The sequence below is a fragment of the Thermomyces dupontii genome (genome assembly GCF_041956625.1).
Source record: "Thermomyces dupontii strain NRRL 2155 unplaced genomic scaffold VTN31scaffold_5, whole genome shotgun sequence".
In the NCBI taxonomy this organism is placed as follows: domain Eukaryota; kingdom Fungi; phylum Ascomycota; class Eurotiomycetes; order Eurotiales; family Trichocomaceae; genus Thermomyces; species Thermomyces dupontii.
Genome location: NW_027192311.1, coordinates 1,409,271 through 1,422,521, shown reverse-complemented (window position 1 = coordinate 1,422,521; position 13,251 = coordinate 1,409,271). Strand labels below are relative to the sequence as shown.

At 52.6% G+C, this 13,251-nt stretch overlaps 6 protein-coding genes across 6 annotated transcripts; 1 reads left to right on the top strand and 5 right to left on the bottom strand.

The window, feature by feature from the left end:
• Positions 1-138: 138 nt before the first annotated feature.
• On the bottom strand, positions 139-1,300 carry VTN31DRAFT_5796 (uncharacterized protein; the record flags this gene model as incomplete). Its single annotated transcript, XM_069406334.1, has 3 exons — positions 139-878; positions 928-1,084; positions 1,139-1,300. The coding sequence occupies 3 exons, from the start codon at positions 1,298-1,300 to the stop codon at positions 139-141; spliced, it is 1,059 nt and encodes a 352-aa protein (XP_069259953.1).
• A 723-nt stretch (positions 1,301-2,023) lies between these two features.
• Positions 2,024-2,599, bottom strand: VTN31DRAFT_5795 (uncharacterized protein; the record flags this gene model as incomplete). The annotated part of the gene is made up of 1 exon (XM_069406333.1): positions 2,024-2,599. The coding sequence occupies one exon, from the start codon at positions 2,597-2,599 to the stop codon at positions 2,024-2,026; it is 576 nt and encodes a 191-aa protein (XP_069259952.1).
• A 670-nt stretch (positions 2,600-3,269) lies between these two features.
• On the bottom strand, positions 3,270-3,893 carry VTN31DRAFT_5794 (uncharacterized protein; the record flags this gene model as incomplete). The annotated part of the gene is made up of 1 exon (XM_069406332.1): positions 3,270-3,893. The coding sequence occupies one exon, from the start codon at positions 3,891-3,893 to the stop codon at positions 3,270-3,272; it is 624 nt and encodes a 207-aa protein (XP_069259951.1).
• A 1,768-nt stretch (positions 3,894-5,661) lies between these two features.
• On the bottom strand, positions 5,662-6,321 carry VTN31DRAFT_5793 (uncharacterized protein; the record flags this gene model as incomplete). Its single annotated transcript, XM_069406331.1, has 5 exons — positions 5,662-5,729; positions 5,786-5,947; positions 6,006-6,091; positions 6,160-6,191; positions 6,247-6,321. 5 exons carry the CDS (start codon positions 6,319-6,321, stop codon positions 5,662-5,664), a joined length of 423 nt encoding a protein of 140 aa, XP_069259950.1.
• Positions 6,322-8,130: 1,809 nt separating this feature from the next.
• Positions 8,131-9,543, top strand: VTN31DRAFT_5792 (uncharacterized protein; the record flags this gene model as incomplete). Its single annotated transcript, XM_069406330.1, has 4 exons — positions 8,131-8,320; positions 8,373-8,755; positions 8,815-9,320; positions 9,375-9,543. The coding sequence occupies 4 exons, from the start codon at positions 8,131-8,133 to the stop codon at positions 9,541-9,543; spliced, it is 1,248 nt and encodes a 415-aa protein (XP_069259949.1).
• A 693-nt stretch (positions 9,544-10,236) lies between these two features.
• Positions 10,237-11,570, bottom strand: VTN31DRAFT_5791 (uncharacterized protein; the record flags this gene model as incomplete). The annotated part of the gene is made up of 2 exons (XM_069406329.1): positions 10,237-10,301; positions 10,352-11,570. 2 exons carry the CDS (start codon positions 11,568-11,570, stop codon positions 10,237-10,239), a joined length of 1,284 nt encoding a protein of 427 aa, XP_069259948.1.
• Positions 11,571-13,251: the final 1,681 nt, after the last annotated feature.

Genomic DNA, 13,251 nt, shown 5'->3' with positions numbered 1-13,251 from the left:
ATCATAAATATCCCTTGTATGAACATATGATTTTGCCCGAAATGAGGTTCCTCAAAGGTAATGCAATTGCGGTTGCCAATTCCGGTTTCTGGCGTTCATGATCAAAATCGTGTCGATAGAGTACGGTACGGTAATGTGTCAGATTTCATCTTCTTCATCGTCAAAGTCATCTTCCACGCCCATGTCGTAGAGAATTCGGCCTCCCTCGCCTTGACCCTCGCCACTCTGGGCATCGAAATACGGCAGCACGACACCTTCCCTCTCTCGCCGCTGGCGCTCCGTGAGCTTGAGCTCAAACGTCGACTCGGGCTCCTCCTCCTCAGGACCCGTGTCCTCCTCGGGCCGGCGGTAGAGCGGATGGTCGTCCAACAGTGTGACCACCTCCCGCAGTTCCTGCCGTGAGTAACGCGACGGCGGCGGCAGAAAGTACCGCTCGACGACGCCGCGACCGCTCTTTCGCCGGTGTTCCACGTCGAGGACAACGCCGTCGACGCTGTCCTCCTGGCCTGGCGACCGATCCGCTTCACGGCCGCGGAGGACGCCTTCCCGCTCCTCTTCTAGGCCAAAGACAGGCGGCACTAGACTCCGATCACGAGCGGCTTTCTGGGCGAGAATTTGCGAGAGCGGATGCAGGGTGATGATTGTGGTGGCAAGGTAATCCAGCAGGGTTAGTTCAGAGGGACCATACGATGGATGCCGCCGACGGCTCGTGCTGGGAACGTCGCGGTGGTAAACGGCTACTAGGGACGTGTGTACCGATGTGGCTGGATTGTTTCCCGGTGCAATGAGGGAGCCGAGATACGAAGGGAGATGCACGGGTTGCTCTGAATAGCGGTGATTGAGAAGAGGGTTGATTGCGTCAATGATAATCAGCCGCCCTGGCGGCATGTCAGCCTAGTTCTGTTAGTACTTTCCATCGATTCTTACTCCGAGGCGGTCTGTTCGCGGCCGGCGGAGGGGAGGCGGCGGCGACCTCATTTGCAACCTCAGCCGGCCGCTTGCGCCGAGCGACAATCCACGCATCGACGCCTTTGGGTTGCCGCAATGTCTCGAAGGACACGAAGGTGACATGGGATTTGGATATCTAGACGGGGGTCAGCCGCCAATCTTGAGATGGAAGATTCCTTGAAGCACATGCTTGCGCGCGGCGGATATACTCGTGGAGGAGCGGATTGGCGGGTTGCTCAAGAGAGTCCAGTAGCAACGTCAGCGGGGAAATGGTGTCACGCAGGTTTAGCAGCTTCGAGATCAGCAGCAGATTATGCGTTCGCCGGTGCGATAGATCCCTGTTCGATGGCATTGTGGCGGTGGCATTGGCTGTTGGCTTGAAGTGCTGCAAAATGGTCAATCTTTTTCGTGGGAATTGGCAAATGGTACTATGTACTACTACTCTCGAGTCTTCCGGTGTTCCAAAAAGTGAAGATTTTCTTGGAGTAATAATCAACTGTCACTTTGAGCACCGTGTAAATAGGAACCTCCTTCTCTCAGGACTCAGTGCTACATTTCGTGGATTCTCAGACGGCATAGGAATCATGCAAATTCTTCCATTAGTCAGGTGCAAATTTCGATATGAGGAAACATAGCCTGTACTCATTGAGAAGAATTGGCAATCGATTTGTGGGTTAGGTAAATATTTGGTGTTGATTCGGTTACAGTGGTTCCAAGTCCGTCACAGTAAAACTCTGAAGGGTTGCGCCACACGTACTTTATACTCTTAAATATCCTACGATGTACATCCTACGGTAGTCAATTACCACTACGGAGACGTACTTTGGTCATGTTGTACTGTTACAGTCCCGTGGACGGGTGAATTGATGGTGGGATAATACGACTACCGTACCCAGTAGTCCGAGAACTCGTACTTGACTGAAACGCAATGGCACTCATAAGGGATGCAATCTAACGTTAGTCAAGGACGTTTCTCCCGCATGGACCAACAACCATCGTAGTTGTCATCTGTAGAGGCCCGTGAGTCCAGAGACGGATGTCAGAGAGCGCCGGCTTCCTACTTACGCACGGTGGTTCACTGTGATCCTACATTCGGGCGGAGCCGCTTCGGTTGTTCATCCTTCCCCGGACGGGATCGCCTCTTCAAAGATCGGGACCGTTCCGCCATGGGCCGGCGATCGATCCGGCAACGGTGAAAGTCAATGATGAGAACCCGGCCCAACTCCTCATTCCAGAGCATGTTGTCCAACCTTAGATCGTCATGCACCACCCCGCACAAACGAAGCTGGTCCTTCGACCGCGAAATCTCTCGACTCAGTTGCGAATTTGCATCGACAGAGTTGATTTTCTCGCCTCCCCAACCCATCAGCAGCATATGCTGAATTCGGCCGGCGCCGTGGAGGAAGTAGATTAGGGCCATATCAATGGCACCAAAGAACACTGGAACCGCCGACCCTTGCACTTTCTGGAGGACCCTGTAGATCTCGGCCTCTCGAGAGACCTCCTCCCAGAGCCAAGATGCGGTGCCCTTTCCAACGATGGTATACCCGTACGTGGCGCATGTAATTTTGAACGGCGCTCCGTAAGATCCACAACCGCCCATGGGCATGCAGTAGTGGTCCAGATCCCGATCAAGCTGCCGCTTCAGCATTTGTACGAGTTGCGTTGCATTGATGCAGTGCTGGTCGCCGTCATCCCCTTGCCGATGGAGGCCAACATTGGGGCACGCTTCGTCCAGACGACCACCTTGTTGCAACCCGAGAAGGCATCGCTGCGTGCAGAAACGGTTCGCATGCTGTTGGCCTTGACCGCGTTGTTTGCGGGTGGACGCGCGTGTGGAACGCGTCAATGATGCCCGCTGGCCTGGTGACGACACTTGACTGAATCCGCGCTTCCGGCCCTGCGCTGCCGGGACATCGTCGAAGCCGTCGAAACTGTCGGCGTGCGGTGGTGGAGGAGGGGCTCCTCCGGAGGCCTGCAACGGTTCGTCATGGACAGGGTAGTGATGCGATGGCCCTCCGTGACTCGCTCCGATGGAGGAGATGATGGCAGATATTCAAAGTCCGAGCTCTGATGCTCCGAACCGGAAGGCGTTCGTGGCGGGTCTGCATCGGAGATCTTCGCCCACATGTCATCAAGGTGTTCCCCCAAGTCCGAAGACGTTTCTTTGCCTCGTGCCGCCACATCTGATCTCGGACTGTGGATCGACAGCACATCAGGCAAAAACAGAGGACTCGTGCGATCGACGTCTTCTCGATCTCAATCTCGGCGCCTCCTTGGTTAACTTCCACATTTGGCTCGCAGATGAAGTAGTACAGCTTCTATAATTCGTTTTCTGGCACGTGAAGGAACACATAGGCGAAGCCATTCGAAATGTAGGAAAACTCCAGGCCCTCCTCAATCATGACGCTGTATCCCTGGGCCAGAATCGCCCCGGTCCTAGTTTCTGCGATGCTCTTCGTCTTTCCATCCTCATCAGTCGGAATCGTATCTTTCGTGACAACCTCTTCCACAAAACTCATATCCCGGAGCCCGGCTCGGAGAGACTGAATGTCGAGCTTATGTGGCGGCTTGAGCTCGGCCGTTGTCAGCAGGCATTCGGCATTGTCATCCGTTCGGTGAATATAGCAATCTGGCCGGGGCCGCGTGCCTGACTGATTTTCCCCCTCCAGGGCTCCGGCGTAGTATTTCTGAGATCTGACGTCGTCAGGCAGTTGGAATTGTGCCCTGGCGTCGTTGAGCTGAGACAGTACTTCAATAACGTTGGCGACCCGTTTTACCACCGCCATATCCTCGTACTTATCAAGGTCATACTCGCTGCGTAACGGCTGCGCAACAACGTCTTCGAAAAGCCCTTTCAGATGGGCGAGGGAAGGGAACAGCCGAGGCGCGGCCTTGCCTGCCGGCTTGAGAAAACGGCACACGTCACCGAAGATTGTGGCCATTTTCTTTGGGAACTCTGACCAATGGCAGAGTTCTTCCGGGCAAAGTTTCTCGCGGCGTGCAGCGATGGTCCCTCGTGTGGATTCAGCGCGCGTGCCAACCAGTAACTGCCGCGATAACAGTTCATGGGCAGATTGTAACAGCTCTTTAAACGTTGTGGGCCGAATTTCTTCTTGCGCTTTCTTTCGTGCCTCCACTGCCTCTCTTAGCGCCGCCTCCGCCTTGTTCGTCTATCCCTCTCTTCCTTGAGTTGTTTGTCTTTATCGGCTAGCTGTTGTTTCAGATATTCCAGTCTTCGTCGGATGTCATTGGGTAAACGACGGTTATCGGCCATGGCAAGTCGGGCAAAACAGGCTTGGTGGGAGCGTCTTCCTTGTAGGGTTGGGTGCAGGTTTGTGCGACTGAATTGGTGGTTGACTGAAGCAGCAACTCCCTACAGGCAAAACAAAAAAGCCTCTACGGACAAAACCTATCATAGGGATTGAAGAAAAAAATTGCGGGAATGAAAAAGAAATGGACGAATAACAAGTAATGTACTGCTTGGAACCATTTTGCATGGATGACTTCTCACTCTCATTAGATGTTTCTAACCACAGAGCGACGGACATTTGCAGTACAATGGGGCTCCTCCATTGCTGTTAACGTGGACGGCTCGGACCTTGAGAGCAAGAGGCCGAGCCGCCGAGGCTACGGGAACGACTTGTCCAGGCATGACAGGAGTGCATAGTATTGTCCGTCAGTTCTCGGGACGCTGGGCGTAGACAACATAGCTGCAGATGATATTTGTGGTTAGTTGTCTAGTGTATAGCAATGCCGGATAATAGCTACGGGGACACAACATCGTGTGAATGTTGCGGTTCCGGCCGTCAGCGCGGGCCTTACTGGCAAGGACAATGACTTCCTCCTTCGTCCACTGCTTGAAACGCGTCAGAGGTGCCAGGGCTACTGCCTCGAAGCCGTTCGCTTCGGCCTGGGTCTGGTTCCAGGCGCCAACTTTCTTCTGACTAAGAGGTCAGTACTGGAGTGTTATTGATTCACCGTCTGGGGGCAAAGGGGATAACTGACAAGATGGGGATCCTTTGGCCAGACGCCGTAGGGAATGACAAACTTCTCCACGTGGATGTTCACGAACCGCGCCAACTTTCTTCTGTCGAAGAGGTCAGTACTGGAGTGTTGTTGACTAACCGATTTGGGGGCAAAACGGGAAAACTGACAAGATGGGGATCCTTTGGCCAGACGCCGTATGGAAGCACAAACTTCTCCACATGGATGTTTACAAACCCGGCCTCCTTGAACCACTGCTCCAACTTGAGCCCGGGACGCACCTCATAGCCAGCCTCCTCGAACGCGCCCCAAACTTCGTCGTCGTATTGTTGGAGCGCGGTGCCGTTGAGAGTGCCGTCTGGTGACATGGGACAGCAGTCCCAGTCCTGGAACTCAACCCAGCCGCCGGGCTTGACTGATCTGTTTTTTGTTAGTGAGTCGAGAAAGAAAACGAACTGTGATCAGCATACCGATAGCACTGCTTGATCAACTTCCCAAAATCCTTGGTCGAGGCGAGCAGATATCGCGCGTGGATGAAGTCAAAGGGGTCGCTTTCACATGTCCACTCCGACTCGATGTCGTCCACAAAGAACTTCACATTCGGAGGAACCCTGCAAATCCCCATCAGCCCAGTCACTTAGCTACGAGTTCTTATGCTAAACTGACATGGTCGGTTGGATGGGGCTCAAATCACAGCCGATTACCTGGCACGGCCAACATCCCGTGTCAGCATTCTGTCCATCTGGGATCGCTTCCCCCAGTATTCCTTACCTCGGCCTCGGGATGTTGGTCCGCTTCAGTGAGTCAGCTTCCGTATCTTGGGCCCGCCAATCCCAGCTAGCAAACTTACCGAAATCAATTGCCCAGATACCTGTCCCAGTCCCCAGATCAATTACCCGCTGTGGGTTCTTGATCGGGGCCAGGTAGAGCTTCCGGTGCAATAGCGTGAGACAAAGTTCATGAAACATGTCCAGGCGGTCGTTTTCTGTTTCGTCGTTAGGGAGCAGATACGCTACGAAATAACGATCAGCTTGCAGATCTTGAATGGTCAGGCAAGAAGCAAGTCTTACATCCATCGCGGAATTTATGATATCGTCGGCCGTTCTCATGGCGATAATCAAGCACCGATGGCGTCAGCGATGTACTGTACGACGACCTGTATGTTGACGAACATGCGTGAGCATGCTTATGGGATCCGGAGCGCCATGTTGTCACATCACGTACAGTTCATCGCCATAAGAAGAGTCATTGTCATACTGAGACTCAAGTCAGCAATGCATCCTGGTGTACCGTAATGGAGAGCTCTCGTACCGAGGTGTCCACTTCAACGTTTGCCGGGGCATTGTTGGTGGTGGTTGTTTGTTCCTGAACAGATGGTTCCGTCATGATGGAATGATCCTCTGTTGAATTCCAGGAAGGTCGATGACTGACTGATTACACGTCAACGATTCAAATCGAAAGTATGAAATTCGTGTTTTGGATGCAGGACCCTTTCGGACAGTTCCCAAGAGCGGATCTCAACGGCCAGAATGTCTTTGTAAGTTGCACTTCTATGATCAGCGGGTCGCTGCCCCGGATCAGTATTTATGTGCGCAAGTGGATAACCTAGATACCTGCGGACCAGGATGCTCACTTTTCGTTCCCCGCCGGCGTTGCTGCACCACTGCCGAAATGGTAACGGCTGGCACCGCATGGGGTAAATCGTGACAGGGGAGTTTAACTCTCTAAGAACTCTTTACTGTACCGGGTTTGCCCTTTCCACCGACTGAGTCAACGTGGACTCCATAGTACAATACAGTACTTGAAGGAGTAGCTAGTACTCCAGGGAGCAAAGACACCAACTGACCATGGACCAGGGACATGGATTTGGGTCGGGGAGAAATCCGGTCACGAAGAACTTGGGCACTGCCAGTGGCCTCTGGAAACGGCCGTACGTCGGGAAGGTTGGGGTTGACGGGAGGCGTCACCATACTCGTTGATGGAGTAAGTACTGTACGCGTTCATGAGCGAGGTGGCCGATTATTACCGCTGGTGGCCATCATGGAAGTAAGGAACCACCGAGGACGTTTTAGGCGTAGAGTATGAGGAGACGGTGTCAGAAAATATCCGGCTAGTCATTGACAGAGTAGCATGATGGACAGCAAAGGACGGTTGAAAGGGGTCAATAAGCCTGTAGCAAGTAGAGGAACGTCTTCGACAGTGTTTATTTACTCAAAGGAACAAGATTGTGACCGACAAAGCAGGAAGATAACTTGGCTACTGTTCTTTGAGATTGCATGGTAGCACCTTCTCATGGCGAGTCTCCGAGCGGAATCCTTGAGAGACGAACAGTATGACAGTAGGGGCAGCGGGCGTCCCCATTTATATGGATAGTAAAGTTTAGTTTATGGTCCCGCGGGGATCGCGATGGACCGGCGGGCGTAGGTATGACTTTGAGAGTCGACTGAAAGTAGCGACTTAGCGAGCAACTGTTCTTCGTACGTATCAAATAGGAAGACCATTCTGTTGAGACAAACAAGGAACGGGCGGATGAAATTTGGTAATCACTCTGTACGGAGTAGGAAGAATTCTGTAATTAACGAATTTCCTGCTTAGTACGATTACGGTTGTTACTACCTACTTAGGTACTTACCTCCGCGACTCCGCGCAGCTGTCAAACGAGTTGACGGAGAATGGCCACGCCGCCTTGTTAGTGTGTGGCATGCATCAGAGCAGCCAATAATGAGGCCAAGGGAGCTTGTCCGCCGCCTAACTTTAAAGGTCCCTCCTAAAGTGACGACATGAAAATGGCCTAACGGGCCTAAAATGATCCCCGAAGCTCCCCAAACAATAGGTAACCTAAGTAGCCTATGTAGCCTATGAGTACTGTAGCTCAAGCACTCTGTATTACTGCCACCCCACCCATCTCCAGGCATGGGGGGCCCCAAGATTAGTCGGTGCTTAGCCTAATTTAATTCCCAGATCCTCATCCATATTACCAATTGTTGCTCTGATCCCAATTGATCTTCACTTGCCACCGCTGCTCACGGCCTGCTCCCGCGAATCGATTCACTCCATCCCTCCATCATGTCTGCTGTCGTGTAATCGGTGGGTAATCGGTGGGTGGTTGTGCTTGTTGGTCCTTTCAGGAACAACTTACCGCTCGCCGTCATTTCTCGCGATCCCGCCACTCAACGCAGTGATACCCCCGTCACAATGTCGGCTCGGGGCCTCGGGGGACGCCGCTGGCAGCGGCTCTCGGTGATGTCTGTTGTTCTCTGCGTGAGCTTAATGTGGCTTCTGTTTCTCCGGATAACTCCCTCCGATCATGCGGATCCATCTGATCTACAGGCGAAATATCCTCTGCTATGGAAGCATGTGCACATGTCCCGCACGTCCGGTGGAGGTATGTGTGAATTGTGCGAAACTCGGCTTTCCATGACGTTGACTGGTGACAGCTTTCTATATTCCCCCCACTTGGATGTCCAGCTCGGAGAAGGCCCCTGAGACCGTTCTCGATGCGGCACAGCTGGCGCGGCGGTTGGCAAATGCCTCGTCCGATCGATCGATAGCTTATTCGGAGATTCCCCTCGTCGTCCACCAGACGTGGAAAAGCACGCGGATCGACACTTGGACTGAGGCGACTCGGGGCATGGTTGAGAGATGGCTCCAATATGCAGTGGAGACGCCCATGGCATACATCATGTGGGATGATAAAGGGGTGATGCAGTTTATGGAGGAATTCGAGCCGGAGTTCGTGCCAAAGTTCAACACCCTAACGCGGAACGTCGAGCGCTCGGACATCTTTCGCATATTAGTTCCCAAATACATTGGTGGCATTGTGAGTTCTCTCCGCGGCATGCTGCGATCCCTTTTGGCCTCTAACAGTCTGCTCGACAGTACGGAGATCTCGACACGCACCCACTCCGGTCGCCGGTGACATGGATCGAGCCCAAGGACTTGATGCCATGGGAGGATACCGAGACCGGCAGGGTTTACTCCTCCAAGCAGCCTGTGCGGGCGATCTTCGGTATTGAAGCGGACTGTCCGCCAGACAGCGACTCATACTGGCGAATGGGCTACACAAATCCGGTCCAGTTGACTCAGTGGGCCCTGGCTGCAGCCCCGGGCCATCCCGTGCTCTCACGGTTCATGGAGCGGCTCAACATCAAGCTCGAGATGCTAGCTCGCCGACACGGCGGGGATTTGACATCCCCCGAGGCGCAGAAAGAGCTGCATGAGTTGGACCCGCTGCTCCTGACAGGCCCAGACGCCGTCACCAAGGCGGTACAGAGCTGGTTCAACGAGACCGTCAGGCTGCGGTGGAACGCACTGACGGGGCTGCACGACGGGGGGAAGAGCAAATTAGTGGGCGACGTGATGATTCTCCCAATCACAGGGTTCAGGTAAACTCTCCGTCCTTGTATCCTGATCAATCGTCTTCGCTAACACTTATCCAGTCCTGGACGAGGTCGATACGGCAACATGGGCTCAAAGCCGATTGACGACCACGACGCGCGCCTGCAGCACTTGGCGCAGGGCTCGTGGCGGTCGTTCGATCTACAAGTTGAGTTTGGCAAGTTTTGTCGGACGTTTTTCGGGTTATGTCGGGACTGGCCTAAAGTATAATGACTCTGGCGTGAATTGTTTCTTTTCTTTGAACATATTCGCGTACAATCTGGCTTGTGATATTGAAGATCTAGGGAGGCGTTTCTCGTTGATACGGGCGTTTATTTCGATGGGTAATTCTAATCCACTAATTGATTGATCTGTATACACATTGGGGGTATCGAAGAAATTCTTACGGCTTATCATGGAACAAGTCCGTTGGTCCAGCGAGTTTGTCAGAGCGGAGATTGGAGCGGGTGTTCGAGCCCTTTGAAGGATATATGATGGAGTCGACTTGGATCGTGATAGGAAATCGAACAAAGTGAAACATCATGAAAGGCTTCTCGAAGTTGCCCAATGAACCATCTGGGGACGGAGTATAACCACCTTCAAGATCTACTCTCCCAAGAACAATCCTCCGTTATGGAGGCTCTTAACATCCTGACCATGGTGTCTCGGAAGAAGGGAGTCTCTGAATGAGAGCAGAAGAAATCAAAGCGCGTAACGACGTGCAGTAGATGTATACTGGACGCCGCTGCCGGTTCGCTTCCGCGAAGGTTTGGTTGTCACTTCCGTGTCTGGCTTGAGTTGAATGAGAGAACTAATAGCGCCCGAAAAGATATAGCAAGAAGAATTCAACCTTATATCAAGGAGTATATTCCAATGTACGCCTCTATAACTTTTGCGCCGCTGTTCAGGTTACATCGACTGTATCTACGCAACATTCCGCACGACGTCATCAATAGCCCGCGCAACATAGGTAACGTTGCTCTCGCTCACTGGAGGAAAAGATCAGCTTAGCTCTTGCACTTGCCTGGAGAGAGCTTACATCCACTAATCGAAGCACGCCCCGAACTGAGGAGATAGACATGGTACTTGTTCTTCAACTCCTCGACCTGTCTGCGAGTCAGACCGGTGTAGGAGAACATGCCGTTTTGCTCAACGATATGCTTCCACGAGCCGGGCGTCTGCAGCCGCACCAGCTCGTCGTACAGTGCCTGCCGCATCGCTTTGATGCGAGAGCTCATCACCTCGAGGTCCTTCTGCCACATCTCCCGCAGGTGTGCGTCACTCAAGACGCGCTTGACGATTGTGCTGCCGTACCGGGGAGCCATGGAGTACTCGCCGCGGATGATATGGCAAAGGTTCTTCTCGATAAGGGTCTGGAGCCCCGTATCGGTCGACGTGCTCACGAGATGGAACGCGCCGACGCGCTGGCCATACAGGCCAAAGTTCTTCGAGAAGCTCTGGGCAACACACATCTCGATGTTGCCCAGGTTGAAGAAGTACCGCACCGCCCATGCGTCCTCGTCTGCTGACCCGGACGCAAAGCCCTGGTACGCCGAGTCAAAGAATGGAAAGAGGCGTTTCCGCTGGCACAGCGCTGCGATAGCTTTCCACTGCTCCTTCGTCGGGTCGAGACCCGTCGGATTGTGTGCGCAGGCATGCAACAGGATCACGTCGCCTTCCTCCGCCTCGGATTCGAGGAGGTTCATGGCTGCCTCAAAGTCAAACGAACGTGTCTCTGCGTTATAGTGCGGATAACTCCGTCGGGGCACTCCCTGGAGGTCCCAGATGGTGAGGTGGTTCGGCCAGGAAGGGTCCGAGATCCAGACATGCTTGGGCTTGAGGTGGTGGGCGAGAAAAGCCGCCCCGAGGTGGTTCGCCCCGGTGCCAGAGATGGTCTGCACCGAGGCAATGCGCTTCTTTTGCACATTCTCCTTCTCCCGCTGCTCCGCGCTAGCCGTGCCCAGACTGTCGAATCCGAACATAAGGTCCCGGGCCAGGGCCAGGAATTCGCGATCGCCCTCAATGGGCAGGTATTCGTGACGGCCAGGGTTGTCAGCCTCGAAGAGCTCTCGCTCCACAGTCCGCACGGAAGTCAACGGCCAGGGATTGCCGTCGTTGGTGCGGTACACGCCAATTCCTAGGCTGACTTTGTCCGGATGAGTGTCTGCCGCGTACGCATGGTTCAGAGCAAAGATCTCGTCCACTGCGGCGCTGGGCAGACCCGCGAACAGGGAAGCAGATGGCGGGGTGTTGGCCATATTGGAAGCTGTACGAAAGTCACTGTCGCGCAGAATACGTGATGCGAATGCAATTCACAGACCAATTGTTCGTTTTCTGGTTTTTTGAGAGTTTTTGAGACCGGATTCAAGTCCGATCGAGTACGAAGACTCGAACTGATTCACATGAGGAGTCATTGGGGCACGGCCGTATGCCGGGTTTAACCGATCACAGTTAGGACCGAAAAAAAAAAAAAAAAAAAAAAGAGTAACTACGAGTAAGTAGTTACAGATAACGTAATCTGACATCAGACGGAAGTCACGGAACACGACATCACCCAGACCATTGCACCCCAAAAACATGACCCGGAAAAAATACTTTGCCAGATGGAACGCCTCTACCCCAATTCCAGCATGCCTTAAACTACAAAAATAACAAGGTTATCCTAAGTTTGTTCAACGACCGTTAGACATGATTTTTGTGTCAGATGTGTCAGATTACTCCAGATTCCTGTCTGAACTCTGAACGTTCCGACGTGTGCAAAGTATTCCAGATCACCAAGTGATTATGTTCCGCCTGGCAGCCTGGGTGAAAGTTTGACTACGAGTAGTTAAGCTTTGTTCCGAAACTGTTTTGTAGATGTGAATGTTCCGGGTGATGTCGTGTTCCGTCCGATGTCGGATTACGTTAGTTATGTTTATTAACGGATTCAGACAGAAGCCGGAACAGTTGTAACTACCTAAAGTACCCGTGCTCCAAAGACGCGCGCGTCCTTGGAGCATGGGTACAGAACTACCTACGGAGTACTCTATGTAGGTTACCAAGAATACTGACACGTGATTGGACGCACATAAGCTGTGGTCGACATCTGGGACACACCTCCATAGTCCTACTGGACAGTACGGAGTACTGCGAGCAACTGAAGAAGAGCCCGCCTTATCGTCGCCAATCGCGCCACTAACTTATTTATCTCCCATCCAGGATGGCGAACATAAGCGTACAGGACCGAATTGCATCAGACCGAATCATTCGGTGGATGTGTTCTATAGGATACAGCAACGAGCACGTAAAATCCCTCTAATGATGGGAATTATGACGACAAAGAACTGGTGATTGTATTGTACTGACAGTCTGACACGCGACAGCTACTCCGTGAAATGGAGCAAAAATTCTGAAGTCTATCTAAAATGGAACGATCGTAGGACTGTAGTACCTCCCAGGTACTTCTACAGTAGTGAAACCCCTTTTACATACTAATTAACAACTCATACGTCTGCGCCAGCCAAGCGAGGGTAGTCAACCATACCACACTCGGTAATACCATGTTCCGTAAGTTAAGTAATTTTCCATCCCCGAGGCGCTCCGACCATGTTCCATCCAGCAGCAACAGGATGAATGATACTCCCACCGAAGAAATGAGTACCTCTCATGATGCGGGTTCAAACCTCAGTATACTCGTATACTCACAAGAGGTCCATTACAGGATTTTGGTATGATTGCAAGTCAGCCTCCATGTGCTACTTGTGAGGATGATGACCAGTCAATCCCGATCGAGACCACCACACACGGTGACGATGACTCAATTGAGGAAATCGAAGAGGTCCTGGCACTGTCGATGGGTATTATTATTGACCGGGTATGAAATCTGCACTTATGCAATGCCATGGTCAATCGATGTCATGAAAAAGGGAGTCACATATTGAAGATATCGGTGCCATTGTT